We start from the raw sequence: 15,372 nt of genomic DNA on the forward strand, positions 1-15,372 counted from the left end.
TGTCAAGTTAAATAAAATAAGTTACTGAAATTAGGGGCGCCTGGGTGGCTCAGTCATTAAGCATCTGCCTTCGGGTCAGGTCGTGATCCCAGGGTCCTGGGATCGAGCCCCGCATCGGGCTCCCTGCTCGGCGGGAAGCCTGCTTCTCCCTCTCCCAATCCCCCTGCTTGTGTTCCCTCTCTCGCTGTGTCTCTCTCTCTCTCTCTCTCTCTCTAATAAATAAATAAATAAAATCTTAAAAAAAAATAAGTTATTGAAATTAATTGCTCTTGTTTCTCTACTTACTTTAATGTGGCTACTAGCCAGTCTAAAATGTCAAATGTCGTGTGCCTGGGTGGCTCAGTTGGTTAGGCGACTGCCTTTGGCTCGGGTCATGATCCTGGGGTCCCGGGATCGAGTCCCGCATCGGGCTCCCTGCTCAGCAGGGAGTCTGCTTCTCCCTCTGACCCTCCCCCCTCTCATGCTCTCTCTATCTCAGTCTCTCTCTCAAATAAATAAATAAACTATTTAAAAAATAATAATAAAATAAAATGTCATATCTCATTCATACTACATTTCGGTCAGGCAGTGCTGGCCTAGACCCCGGACCGAATGCCTCCTGGTGGGGGGCCCTGAAGCAGAGCTGACTACCTCTCCTTTCACACGCTCTGGAGCCCAGCACTGTCCCACTACTCCAGTGGCACCTCCTTTCCTTCTGTGTATTCTCTCTTGCTTAGCCATTCTTGCCCCCTGCTTTCCTGGTGTGGCTTTGGGGCGGCAGAGCTAGACACACACGGCGCGTTATACGGGCCCGAGATAGGTGAGCTGAAGAGGAATCCAGGGCTCGGGACCAGGGTGGACCCCTCTGACCTGGACCCCACTGCACTGAGTATGCTGTGCCCCAACCCGGCTCCGTGTTTTGTAGGTTCTGTCGGCGGCCACAATTGTCGCCAAGCACACCTCCGCCCTTTGCAATGCCTGCCGCATCGCCTCGTCCAAGACGGCCAACCCAGTGGCCAAGAGGCACTTTGTCCAGTCAGCCAAGGAAGTCGCCAACAGCACTGCCAACCTCGTGAAGACCATCAAGGTAGGTTACAGAACTGAGGTCTTAGTGATCCATGCATCACCTGTTCCAGTGGGGAAAGAAGTGTGCAGGATTTAAGCTCTGCTTTCCTAAGACTTGTGTCTCCTGAAGCCTAACTCCTGATTGAAGTCAGTGAGGGGAAGTCCTTTTCCAATGGAGATAATTATCATGAAAAACCAACAGCCTTGGCCTCTACTAACCTTCTTAGCTGGGGCGGAGGGATGGGACGCGGTCACCAAGTTCTGTACACGAGAAGCTTAGGAGCAGAAATGTGGAAGAGGTTGGCTGTGAGGCGTCTCTTGGCACGGTGTTTGGGGAGCAGACACCTTGTGTTTACTCACACAGTCTGCTGCTGTGGGCTGGTTTTGAGCTCATTTGCTACAGGGAATTGCTGGTAGGGGGTCTGCCATTGTTGCTAGATATATCTGGACCTAGAGAGAAGGTGGAGTGGGGAAGGGAATGGGAAGTTGTGGGGAAATCACCTTAAAAAGTCAGTTTCACCTATCCTATGATTTCTGTTTATAGCTGTTTGAATGTTTGAATTGGAGCATCAGATTTTTAAAATAGAGCACTCCATGTTTGTAGCAAGTTCATCTTTGTGTTATAGGCTGTGGACTGGTTGAGGGAGGGGTGGGGGCAGAGTACCCTGTATGAGGAAGGAACTCGCAGCCTGGCAGCACTTGGAAGCTGGTGGGTGAGAGCACAGACCGGTTAGCCTGGTCAGCAGTTTCTTGCCGTTTCAACAAAGAGTCTTAAGAAAGTAAAGTCTGCCTATTTGAAGACAATAATAAGATAGGTTGGAAATAAATTGAAGCCGGTGAGCAGGTGCCCCTGGGATGCTGGTGGCAGCTCACCTTAATTACCGTCATAGTTGATAGTATTCGAAATGAGTAAAGCTTACATTTTTAACTGTTTGGTTTGTACAAAGCCTGTTCCAACTGTTTGGTGCATATCACTCATCCCAGTTCACACAGCCACCCTGTGTTTGTCACCCCCATTGTGCACTCAGGATACCAGGCGCTAGCAGGTTAGGTAACTTTCCCAAGGCGACCCAGACAGTAAGTAAGTGGCAGATGGAAATTCAAACCCAGATCCCAGAGCCCCTGTTCTTTGCAATCCCAGTCCTACTCTCACCCCAGCGTGGTGTTCAAATCCAGACTACCTTAGGAAGAAACGCCTTGGTCTGTTGACACTACTTGTGTGCAGATTGGAGGAGGGAGGGCTGAAAGACAGCTGCAGCAGAGGGGAGTCACATCATTGGTGGTTGCTGTATCATTAACTGACTGCAGTCAAACTTGGCCATTTTCTGATCGTTGAGAAACAGACTATATTTAGATGGACCAACAGAGGACGAAAAGGAAGGAAACTGTTCTATAGAAATTGCTGGGAACCTTTCTTTTGTGCTGCCTCCTGCTCTAAGTCCTGACCTGTCTCTGTATAAAGCATCTCTGCTAAGATCTCCTCTTCTTTTCAGATGCTCCTCATGGTGTCAAACCCTCTTTGCAATTCCTGGCGACAAATGAGCTCTTGTAATGGCCTGAAAGATAGGCGTGTGCGGGAACATCAGAGGAGGGGTGCAGAGTGATCAGTAGGTGGGGAAGATGAAGGCCTCGGCTTGGTGAGCTCCCTGGGAACCAGCAGCAATGCCCGAGGAACAGAAACGAACCCATTGCCCCTCGACCGGCTGAAATGGGCTTGGTTTTTCAATCTGCACCACGTGGCAGGGTTCGCCAGGGACAATGAGCCTTGTTTTTAGTTTACTAATAGGAAAATGGTAATGGGTCCTTTCCCTGTAGCTCACCATCCTATATACTGAATAGATTTCCTGTTTTAAGGAATGCTTAAGAATCCTATCGTAGAGTGGAATGAATGAATATTCAATTCCCTCGATGTTTAAGACAGCTGCCCTCGCAGGTGCAGTTTGCTCTAAGTTTTAGGCTTCTTAGTACCTTTTTTTTTTTTCTTTTTTTTTAGCTGATAAAATGGATTTATTCAGTTTTTTTATTCTCTATATATTCTTACATTCAATTTTCTTTTTTTTCCCCATTTTTTTGTTATGTTAGTCACCATACATTACATCATTAGTTTTGCATGTAGTGTTCCATGATTCATTGTTTGCGCATAACACCCAGTGCTCCACGCAGAACGTGCCCTCTTTATTACCCATCACCAGGCTAACCCATCCCCCCAGCCCCCTCCCCTCTAGAACCCTCAGTTTGTTTTTCAGAGTCCATCATCTCTCATGGTTCGTCTCCCCCTCCGATTTACCCCCCTTCATTCTTCCCCTCCTGCTTTCTTTTTTTTTTTTCTTAACATATACTGCATTATTTGTTTCAGAAGTACAGATCTGTGATTCAACAGTCTTGCACAATTCACAGTGCTCACCATAGCACATACCCTCCCCAATGTCTATCACCCAGCCACCCCATCCCTCCCACCCCCCACCACTCCAGCAACCCTCAGTTTGTTTCCTGAGATTAAGAATTCCTCATATCAGTGAGGTCATAGGATACATGTCTTTCTCTGATTGACTTCTTTCGCTCAGCATAACACCCTCCAGTTCCATCCACGTCGTTGCAAATGACAAGCTCTCATTCCTTTTGATGGCTGCATAATATTCCATTGTATATATAGACCACATCTTCTTTATCCATTCATCTGTCGATGGACTTTTGGCTCTTTCCACAGTTTGGCTTTTGTGGACATCACTGCTATAAACATTGGGGTGCACGTACCCCTTCGGATCCCTACATTTGTATCTTTGGGTAAATACCCAGTAGTGCAATTGCTGGGTCGTAGGGTAGCTCTATTTTCAACTGTTTGAGGAACCTCCATACTGTTTTCCAGAGCGGCTGCACCAGCTTGCATTCCCACCAACAGTGTAGGAGGGTTCCCCTTTCTCCACATCCCCGCCAACATCTGTCGTTCCCTGACGTGTTAATTTTAGCCATTCTGACTGGTGTGAGGTGGTATCTCATGGAGGTTTTGATTTGGATTTCCCTGATGCCGAGCGATGTTGAGCACTTTTTCATGTGTCTGTTGGCCATTTGGATGTCTTCATTTGTAAAAATGTCTGTTCATGTCTTCTGCCCATTTCTTGATTGGATTATTTGTTCTTTGGGTGTTGAGTTTGGTAAGTTCTTTATAGATTTTGGATACTAGCCCTTTATCTGATACGTCATTTGCAAATATTTTCTCCCATTCTGTTGGTTGTGTTTTGGTTTTGTGGACTGTTTCTTTTGCTGTGCAAAAGCTTTTTATCGTGATGAAATCCCAAGAGTTCATTTTTGCCCTTGCTTCCCTTGCCTTTGGCGATGTTTCTAGGAAGAAGTTGCTGCGGCTGAGGTCGAAGAGGTTGCTGCCTGTGTTCTCCTTTAGGATTTGGATGGACTCCTGTCTCACGTTTAGGTCTTTCAACCATTTGGAGTCTATTTTTGTGTGTGGTGTAAGGAAATGGTCCAGTTTCATTCTTCTGCATGTGGCTGTCCAATTTTCCCAACACCATTTGTTGAAGAGACTGTCTTTTTTCCATTGGACGTTCTTTCCTGCTTTGTCAAAGATTAGTTGACAATAGAGTGGAGGGTCCATTTCTGGGCTCTCGATTCTGTTCCATTGATCTATGTGTCTGTTTTTGTGCCAGTACCATACTGTCTTGATGATGACAGCTTTGTAATAGAGCTGGAAGTCCGGAATTGTGATACTGCCGGCTTTGCTTTTCTTTTTCAACATTCCTCTGGCTTTTCGGGGTCTCTTCTGGTTCCATACAGATTTGAGGATTGTTTGTTCCATTTCCTTGAAAAAAGTGCATGGTATTTTGATGAGGATTGCATTGAATGTGTAGATTGCTCTAGGTAGCATTGACATCTTCACAATGTTTGTTCTCCCAATCCATGAGCACGGAACGTTTTTCCATTTCTTTGTGTCTTCTTCAATTTCTTTCATGAGTATTTTATAGTTTTCTGAGTATAGATCCTTTGCCTCTTTGGTTAGATTTATTCCTAGGTATCTTATGGTTTTGGGTGCAATTGTAAATGGGATCGACTCCTTGATTTGTGTCTCTTCTGTCTTGTTGTTGGTGTATAGGAATGCCACTGATTTCTGTGCATTGATTTTATATCCTGCTACTTTACTGAATTCCTGTATGAGTTCTAGCAGTTTTGGGGTGGAGTCTTTTGGGTTTTCCACATACAGTATCATATCATCTGCAAAGAGTGAGAGTTTGACTTCCTCTTTGCCGATTTGGATGCCTTTGATTTCTTTTTGTTGTCTGATTGCTGTGGCTAGGACTTCTAATATTTTTTGAATAGCAGTGGTGACAGTGGACATCCCTGCCGCGTTCCTGACCTTAGGGGAAAAGCTCTCAGCTTTTCCCCATTGAGAATGATATTCACTGTAGGTTTTCCATAGATGGCTTTTATGATACTGAGGTATGTACCCTCTATCCCTATACTCTGAAGAGTTTTGATCAAGAAAGGATGCTGTACTTTGTCAAATGCTTTTTCTGCATCTATTGAGAGGATCCTGTGATTCTTGTTCTTTCTTTTGTTAATGTATTGTATCACGTTGATTGATTTGTGGGTGTTGAACCAACCTTGCAGCCCAGGGATAAATCCCACTTGGTCATGGTGAATAATCCTTTTCATGTACTGTCGCATCCTATTAGCTAGTATTTTGGTGAGAATTTTTGCATCCATGTTCATCAAGGATATTGCTCTGTAATTCTCCTTTTTGATGGGGTCTTTGTCTGGCTTTGGGATCAAGGTAATGGTGGCCTCATAAAATGAGTTTGGAAGTTTTCCTTCCATTTCTATTTTTTGGAACAGTTTCAAGAGAATAGGTATTCTTCTTTAAATGTTTGGTAGAATTCCCCTGGGAAGCCATCTGGCCCTGGGCTTTTGTTTGTTGGGAGATTTTTTGATGACTGCTTCAATTTCCTTAGTGGTTATAGGTCTGTTGAGGTTTTCTATTTCTTCCTGGTTCAATTTTGGTAGTTGATACATCTCTAGGAATGCATCCATTTCTTCCAGGTTATCTAATTTGCTGGCATACAGTTGCTCATAATATGTTCTTATAATTGTTTGTATTTCTTTGGTGTTGGTTGTGATCTCTCCTCTTTCATTCATGATTTTGTGATTTGGGTCATTTCTCTTTTCTTTTTGATAAGTCTGGCCAGGGGTTTATCAATCTTGTTAATTCTTTCAAAGAACCAGCTCCTAGTTTCGTTGATCTGTTCTACTGTCCTTTTGGTTTCTATTTCATTGATTTCTGCTCTGATCTTTATTATTTCTCTTCTCCTGCTGGGTTTAGGCTTTATTTGCTGTTTTTTCTCTAGCTCCTTTAGGTGTAAGGTTAGGTTGTGTATTTGAGACCTTTCTTGTTTCTTGAGAAAGGCTTGTATTGCTATATACTTTCCTCTTAGGACTGCCTTTGCTGCATCCCAAAGATTTTGAAGAGTTGTGTTTTCATTTTCATTGGTTTCCATGAATTTTTTAAATTCTTCTTTAATTTCCTGGTTGACCCATTCATTCTTGAGTAGGATGCTCTTTAGCCTCCATGTATTTGAGTTCTTTCCAACTTTCCTCTTGTGATTGAGTTCTAGTTTCAAAGCATTGTGGTCTGAAAATATGCAGGGAATGATCCCAATCTTTTGGTACCGGTTGAGACCTGATTTGTGACCTAGGATGTGATCTATTCTGGAGAATGTTCCATGGGCACTAGAGAAGAATGTGTATTCCATTGCTTTGGGATGTAATGTTCTGAATATGTCTGTGAAGTCCATCTGGTCCAGTGTGTCATTTAAAGTCTTTATTTCCTTGTTGATCTTTTGCTTAGATGATCTGTCCATTTCAGTGAGGGGGGTGTTAAAGTCCCCCACTATTATTGTATTGTTGTCCATGTGTTTCTTCGCTTTTGTTATGAATTGCCTTATATAATTGGCTGCTCCCATGTTCGGGGCATAGATATTTACAATTGTTAGATCTTCTTGCTGGATAGACCCTTTCAGTAGGATATAGTGTCCTTCCTCATCTCTTATTACAGTCTTTGGTTTAAAATCTAATTTGTCTGATATGAGAATTGCCACCCCAGCTTTCTTTTGGTGTCCATTAGCATGGTAAATGGTTTTCCACCCCCTCACTTTCAATGTGGGGGTGTCTTTGGTCTAAAACGAGTCTCTTGCAGACAGCATATTGATGGGTCTTGTTTTTTAATCCAATCTGATAGCCTGTATCTTTTGATTGGGGCATTTAGCCCATTTACATTCAGGGTAACTATTGAAAGATATGAATTTAGTGCCATTGTTTTGCCTGTAAGGTGACTGTTACTGTATACTGTCTGTGTTCCTTTCTGGTCTATGCTGCTTTTAGGCTCTCTCTTTGCTTAGAGGACCCCTTTCAATATTTCTTGGAGGGCTGGTTTCGTGTTTGCAAATTCCTTTAGTTTTTGTTTGTCCTGGAAGCTTTTTATCTCTCCTTCAATTTTCAATGAGAGCCTAGCTGGATATAGTATTCTTGGCTGCATATTTTTCTCGTTTAGTGCTCTGAAGATATCATGCCAGTCCTTTCTGGCCTGCCAGGTCGCTGTGGATAGGTCGGCTGCCAATCTAATGTTTCTACCATTATAGGTTACATATCTCTTCTCCTGAGCTGCTTTCAGGATTTTCTCTTTGTCTCTGAGACTCGTAAGTTTTACTATTAGATATCGGGGTGTTGACCTATTATTGATTTTGAGAGGGGTTCTCTGTGCCTCCTGGATTTTGATGCCTGTTTCCTTCCCCACATTAGGGAAGTTCTCTGCTATAATTTGCTCCAATATACCTTCTGCCCCTCTCTCCCTTTCTTCTTCTTCTGGGATCCCAATTATTCTAATGTTGTTTCATCTTATCATATCGCTTATCTCTCGAATTCTGCCCTCGTGATCCAGTAGTTGTTTATCTCTCTTTTTCTCAGCTTCTTTATTTTCCATCATTCGGTCTTCTATATCGCTGATTCTCTCTTCTGCCTCATTTATCCTAGCAGTCAGTGCCCCCATTTTTTATTGCACCTCATTAATAGCCTTTTTGATTTTGACTTGGTTAGATTTTAGTTCCTTTATTTCTCCAGAAAGGGTTTCTCTAATAACTTCCATGCTTTTTTCAAGCCCAGCTAGTATCTTTAAAATCATGATTCTGAACTCTAGGTCCAGCATCACACTAATGTCCGTATTGAGTAGTTCCCTGGCAGACGGTACTACCTCTTGTTCTTTTTGTTGAGGTGATTTCTTTCATCTTGTCATTTTGTCCAGAGGAGAATAGATGAATGAGAGAACAAAATGCTAACAGGTTAACAATGCCCCCAGAAATATACTCTAAACAAATAAGAAAAGACCTTAAACCAGGGGAAAAGAATGAGAAAGAAAGAAAAAAGAAAGAGGGAAAAAAAAGGAAAAAGATAAAAACAAACAAAAACAGAACAAAACAAAAAAACAGAATATGATCAAATATGATAAGGCTAGTGCATAGGTCAGTGCCACACACTAGATTTTGGGTGTATTTTTGTCTGTTAGAAGAAAGTGCCTCCTAAAATTTTAAAGAAAGAAAGACTTATATATATGTGCAAAATAAGGGTTGATACAATGAAGGGATGGAATATGACTGTAAAGATGAAAATTATAAAAAAAATTTTAAAAAGGAATATTGATAAGGTGCTTGAAAAAAGAAAAAAGAGGATTAAAAAAGAAAGAAAAAGGGAAGAGAATGTGATCAGGGAGGAGACTAGAACAAAGCCATACACTAGAGATTTAGGGTATATTTTGATCTGTTAGAAGAAAGTGTATCTCAAAATTTTAAAGAGAGAACAACTTATATATATATATGCCAAAAATAAGGGTAACTACTATAAAGGGATAGAATGTGCCTCTAAAAATGAAAAATAAAAAAAATTTTTTTTAAAAAGGGATTGATAAGATGTTGGTTGAAAAGGGGAAAAAGAAAAATTCAAAAAAAAGTTTAAAAAAATTAACTTTGAAAGACTAATGAATCATGATAAAAAAGCCATGAATTCTATGTGCAGAATTCCCCGCGCTGGAGTTCTCCCGTTCTCCTTGATCGGTAAACTTGGTCTTGTCTTGCTGGCTGTTCGTGCTGATCTTCTGGGGGAGGGGCCTGTTGCCGTGGTTCCCAAATGTCTTTGCCGGAGGCGGAATTGCCCCGCCCTTGTCAGTCCGGGCTAAGCAAGCTGCTGGGGTTTGCTCTCAGTAGCTTTTGTTCCCTGCAAGCTCTCGGTACAGCATTAGAGGACAAGAGTGAAAATGGCAGCCTCCCAATCTCCGCCCGGAGGAGCCGAGAACTTGGGTCCCCACTCCTCAGTGCGCCCCAGAGAAAAGCAGTTAGTCACTCCTGTCTCCCCGGTCTCCACCGCACTCTGTGCTCACCCGGCCTGTGACCGAGCGTTTCTATCTGGCACCGGACCCCGTGTGGAGTCTCCAAACCCAGCAGATCCCTGCGGTGCGCTCCCGCGCCGCTCCTCCCAGGGGAGGAAGGGGAGTCTCCCCGGCTCTGCCGCTTGTTGGGTCCCTGCTGGAGGAGCAGTGGCCCGACTGGGCCGCGGATCACAGTTTATGGCAACCCCGAGCTGAGAGCCCCCGCCTCGGCTCCGTCTCTGCAGCCGGCTTCCCCGCTCCGATACCTGGGAGCTCTGCTGCACTCAGGCACCCCCGGGCTTTCTGTGACCCCGAGGGTCCTGAGACCACACTGTCCCGCGAGGGTTCCACCCCCCGCTTAGCCACTGGAGCGACGTCCCTCAGCAGAGCCGACTTCTAAAAAGTTCGATTTTGTGCTCCGCGGCTCTAGCACTTGCCAGAAGCGGCCGCCGGAGGCCCCTCCCCCGCCGTCTATCCTCCCGAATATCGCCTCGGATTCACTTCTCCGCACTTTCTACCTTCCAGTAAGTGGTCGCTTCTCTGTTCAGAGAGTTGTTGCTACTCTCTTCTTCGATCTCCTGTTGGGTTCGTAGGTGTTCAGAATGGTTTGATCCCTATTCAGCTGAATTCCTGAGACCAGACGAAATCCAGGTCTCCTGCTCCTCCACCATCCTGCTCCCCAACCTTTTTTTTTTTCTTTTAACCATGAGGATGTGCCCAAGCCTCAGTCCCAGCTGCCACACCATTATAGGCACAAAAACAGGAGGGACCCCAGCCAGAGGAACATGGGAGATCAGGGAATAGACCTTAGCAGCGGGTTATCCACACCATTAGAATGTGTGCCCCCAAGAATCTTAAACCTCTACCGACGGTGTTCTTTAAAATCCCAAAGCTTGGCTCAGCAGGAATAAATATCTGCACCCTCCTCCCTGGCAGATTTCTCTAAACACCAGCCACATTAGAAGCACACAGACCCCTACCCACGGTTGCTGTCACCCCACACAGGGACCCCTGCTTTTCTTTCTTCAGTCAGTTCATTACCTAGTCTCAAATCACATGGGTGGAATAGAATGCTCTTTCACACGTGCACTCGCTTAGGTTTGGGTGCCAAATAGAAGTTGTACAACAGTTTTAATTTCTCTGAGAAGTTGAAGGATGGCCTTGCCTCTCACAGGAGAGGTAAAGCTCAGATTTGGGGATTAAGTATACCTAGTGTGTACCAAAGATACCAGATCCAGCGCTCTTCAATTGATTTTGACTTGACTGTAAGTATGTCTTCTTGGTCGTCCTTAGGTTTGGATTGGTAAAGGAGATTTTTTTCAGAAGAAAAAGAAAGGGGAAAACTTCTTGGGCTTCTCTTATTCCAATTCTTACTGCCTTTGTCTAAGGTCATGAGAGAAGGGAGCCAGGGCTCTTGGGTTGTGGTTTGAGGCATGAGCTTGGATAGCATGCCACCTTCTAGGTGTTGGTTTTATCATCTAGAACATTGGAGATTTAGAACTAAGGTCCCAAATCTTTAAGGTCTTAAGGCCCCTTCCAACCCCCCAAACTCCGTGGATCTTTGATTCTGGTACGCATATAGAAATTGTTTCTCCTAGACTCCCTTGAGATTGTGCTAAGAGAACATTCAAAGGAGCTAGCCCAGGGGTCAAGAGGATCCTTGTCTTAATGGGTCCCAGGCATTTGGCTAAATGAATTTACCCCTTCATTGTTGCAGCTGCTGTAGTAGACATTCTGTGACATGGAATGTCTGCATGAAAACTGTCATGTATACGTGCAATTTCACCAATGAGCAGATTGGCATATTCAGTTTACTCGGGGGGCTCAGCCATCCCCAGAGTGGAAGCAGCATTCAGAAACGACATAATATCTCTGTAACCCATCCTTTCTGATGCTAAATGCTACCTCTAGCGGAAATAGTGGTTGCTGTAGCTTGGTGTTCTGTTCCATGTTATTCAAGATCCTGTCCCATGAATAGCAGTGGGCTGCAGGATGCATGATGTTAGTGCCCAGGCTCAAACTCTATATATCCTTTCTTAATCTATTGGCACAGTTCATGAAACTGCACAATTAGAAAACTGTTCCTTCGGATTTACCTCAGCTATTTGTCTTTTCATTTTTGGATAAGTTCAAGTAAATGTTGGTGGCTTGATCAGATGCCTACCTTCCTAAGCAGCCAAGAAGGTTGTAGAAGGTAGAAAAAGGGGATGGGGCGATAAGAACAGGAGGAATGAGCAGCACAAAAGGGAGGCTTGTCATCTTCCATTGAGCTAGATGCCACATCATCCCAGGTGGAGGGGGTGTGACTGGCCACTGGTGCAGCTAGGATTTGAGTTCCTTTGACACCAAAGTCCATTCCTGCCATCTGCCTGCTACACCAGTTTGCCCGTTCCGGGGTCACTCTGGTCAGGCTCCTGCTGAGTAGTACCTGCCCTGCCTCCCCGTGGGTTTCCAGATGGCTCTGAAGCCTGGTGGGGCCTGACCTCAAGGAGTCAATGATATTGATGGTGCAACAAGATTAGAGGAACAAGACACAGTGCAGGTCTCAGGCACCGACTCCACATGTACTGAGCACACGAGTGGCAGTTAGAATGGGGACCATATGTGTGAGCAAGAACTAGCACGTAGGGCTGCCATTGGGTTGAAAGAATGGCAGAATTGGTGAGGTTAGAAGAGAGGTCAGTGCCTGCAGATGAGCAGAGGCAAGCCATGTGTGGTATTAGCGAAGATGGTAAATGAGCCAGGCTCGTGGGAATTCCTCCGAAAATATTAGCGTGGCAGGATGTATAATTATTGTCCCAAGCTGCCAAAACTTGATTGGAATGAAGTTGTTATTCAGAAATAGCCTTTAAAGCATATGTGGCTGCCTACTCTTGCCTTCCTGAAAAATAGAAATGCTCTCATCTCAGATCTGGTTTGTTTCAGAATGCTGGGGCCTCTGGTTTTTTGTTCACTAATTGTCTAAATTGGCTTTTATAGATTGCTCATAACAGTTGAATTAAAAGTTTAATTGGTCATTTAACGGAGAAATTTATTATTCTTCTACAAATATAACTGCCTTCTCAAGTGTAGCCCTTTGCTGGGAGGAAGGGATGTTGTCTCCAGGTCACAGGCTGTAGGTTCTAACAGTCTTGTTCTCCAGAAGGTAGGGTCTGGGGTTGGGGAACCTCAAGTCAAAGTGTTAGCCCTCTGTTAGGCAGCCTTTCATGAATCACAGGCTGTGTTCCTGGATTCTCCTCATCTAGGCCATTAATCAGCAATGTGACTGATCACTCAGTGCCACTGTGTTACCTGCTACTCTTTTTCTTAAAAAGCTATTGAAGCATAAGATGGATAGACAAAAACACACATCGTATGTATAGAGCTCAGTGAACATAAGTTGAATACACCTAGGTAACTACAACCAGATCAAGAAATAGAACATGACCAGCCCCCAGAAGCCCCCTTTGGGCCCCTTAGTCTTACCTGCTCTGAAGGGTGACCAGACAGCTAACAATTTAAATTAGTTTCACCTCTTTTTGTACTTGGTATAAATGGAATCCTGTAATAGGTACATTTTTGTGACTGGGCTCTGTAAATACTATGTTTATGAGATTTGTCCATATTGTTGGGGGTAGTTCTAGTCCATTCCTTCCCATTGGAGTCCACTTTGCTCATTTCAAAATGGCAGATATGGAAGCCCCACCTCCGTTATTCATTCAGGGATATCCAGTAAAAGTTAGAAAAAGTTGAAAGTGCTATGCAATGTAAAGTATTTTTATAATTTGGGAGGGAAGAGACTTAAAAGTGAAAATGGAGGGGAAGAGCCCAAAGGTTATAGTGTGAAAGGTGGGGAAGAAAATGGTTCAGCTGCAAGGTCATATGCACGGGAAGATGATGGACTTTGAGGTCAGCTGCTCTGTGAGCTGTATATTAAACTTAATTTCTTAGGATTGCTAACTGAGTCGCTCTGCTAGGTAGCTTGATCTGTCTGATTTGTTCTTTTTTTTTTTTTTTATGAATTCACCAAACATTTTCAGTATCCCATTAAACCACATTTTTCCACTAGGAGTTGATTATGGTGGCCAGGAGTGGTTTGTGCATCTCCGTGGGATAATGTCTCCGTGTGTTCTCCCATCAGGCCCTGGATGGGGATTTCTCCGAAGACAACCGCAATAAGTGTCGCATTGCCACCGCACCCTTGATCGAAGCTGTGGAGAACCTGACAGCATTCGCATCCAACCCTGAGTTTGTCAGCGTTCCTGCCCAGATCAGTTCCGAGGTAGGGGGTCTTTGCAGCAAAGGTAATATTAGGGTCTTTGGCTAGTCTGTGTGGCACCAAACGAGCATGAACAGTTAAGAATTCCAAAAGCTCTGTCTTGTAGTGCATTGTTGTTGTTGTTGATGATGGTATTTTCACAGAGTTCATGAAACTCAAGATATGTGCATCTCTTAAGTGGTAATGCCTTAGCTTTATGTGTTAAGAACAAGCTCTGTGCCTGTTTGGGGCTGATTCTTTCTTGGCATGTGCCATTTTCGAAAATGGTACCTAAGAGTGAACATGGACCCGAGTGCTTGCTCTCCAGGCTCTTTGTGAATCAGCCTCCATGGTTTCCTCACCTCTGTGTCTCTTTCCAAAGAACATAGGTAGTGACTTGGTAAAGAGCAGGGCATTCCAGAGCCCCTCCTCATTCATTTAATCTGTGCACCCTGCCCTTTCCCCTTCTGCTGTTTGCTCCCAGGGCTCCCAGGCACAGGAACCGATCCTGGTCTCAGCCAAGACCATGCTGGAGAGTTCGTCATACCTCATTCGCACTGCACGCTCACTGGCCATCAACCCCAAAGACCCGCCCACCTGGTCTGTGCTAGCTGGACACTCCCACACCGTGTCTGACTCAATCAAGAGTCTCATCACATCTATCAGGTTAGTTTCTCCTCCAGAAATTGGTAGGGACCTGCATCTGAACAGGGCAGGGGGAGGGTAAGCCCAACAGGACTTCGATTTAATAGCAATGGAGCTGATCATTATTATCGTCTTTTTGTTTGGCTCTTTGGGACCAGTGGTAGCGCTGGGCACAACAGTAGCTAACCTAAACACTCACTCTATGTCAGAAACCGTTCTGAACATTTTACCTATGTTACCTTATTTCTTCATCACAACAGCCTTGTGAAGTAAACACTGCCATGGTCACCCTTTTTACTGATGAGAGAATCCAGGCAGAAAGGACTTAGGGAGTATTCTCATGGTCATCCCCAGACCTGATGGTCCTAGTCCCAGTCCTAACCATTGTACTACATCGTCTGTATCTAGGAGCTTAGGCAGAGAACACCACTGTATATTGAGCAGGATTTGAGGTTACCTTATTTTGCTAATAAGGCAAGAAGAATATTCTAGGTCCCACAGTGACTCTGGACATCTCTGAACTCCTGGGCGATAGTATGAACCTGAAAAATCCCCAGAGTTGGTATAACATCTCTGAAGTTGACCAAAGTTAATACCCCAGGACATGGAACGCATCCTTTACCTTAGCTATACTTTGCTTTTTGATCGCTTTTGAGACTCACCACCACTGTTCTCTTACCCAATGCCTTACAAAGAAAAATCCACTAAATATTTTAACTCCTACCGTAGGACTTTGTGAATTGTATGCAATGTAGAGAGTACAGTATAATTGCACTGGAAATAGCACTGACCTTTAAAAAATAATAATAATAATAATAAGGGTCGTATCCTTAAGCCAGTGCCGTCTAAATAGTTTGATTAGCGGGTGCCTCTCATCAGCCTGAAATGAGGGACAGCATCATATCCTTCCCACTAGAAATAAATAAATACAAGTGTTATATGAAGAAATGCATGGGCTCTGCAAAGAGGCATTCCCAAGCAAGGGTCAGAGAGTCACTCCTTAAATACAGCAATCAAACCCAGTAGAAAG

At 44.2% G+C, this 15,372-nt stretch overlaps 1 protein-coding gene across 1 annotated transcript in view; it reads left to right on the plus strand.

Annotated features, from left to right (window-relative positions):
- The window catches only part of TLN2 (talin 2), a 437,998-nt gene that overhangs the window by 341,977 nt on the left and 80,649 nt on the right, over positions 1–15,372 (plus strand). The window contains exons 37-39 of the mRNA XM_035728108.1: positions 905–1,066; positions 13,581–13,721; positions 14,182–14,363. Coding sequence (XP_035584001.1) covers positions 905–1,066; positions 13,581–13,721; positions 14,182–14,363 — 485 coding nt within the window. The remainder of the gene's footprint in view (positions 1–904; positions 1,067–13,580; positions 13,722–14,181; positions 14,364–15,372) is intronic.

Source organism: Zalophus californianus, chromosome 6 (genome assembly GCF_009762305.2).
Source record: "Zalophus californianus isolate mZalCal1 chromosome 6, mZalCal1.pri.v2, whole genome shotgun sequence".
Lineage (NCBI taxonomy): Eukaryota > Metazoa > Chordata > Mammalia > Carnivora > Otariidae > Zalophus > Zalophus californianus.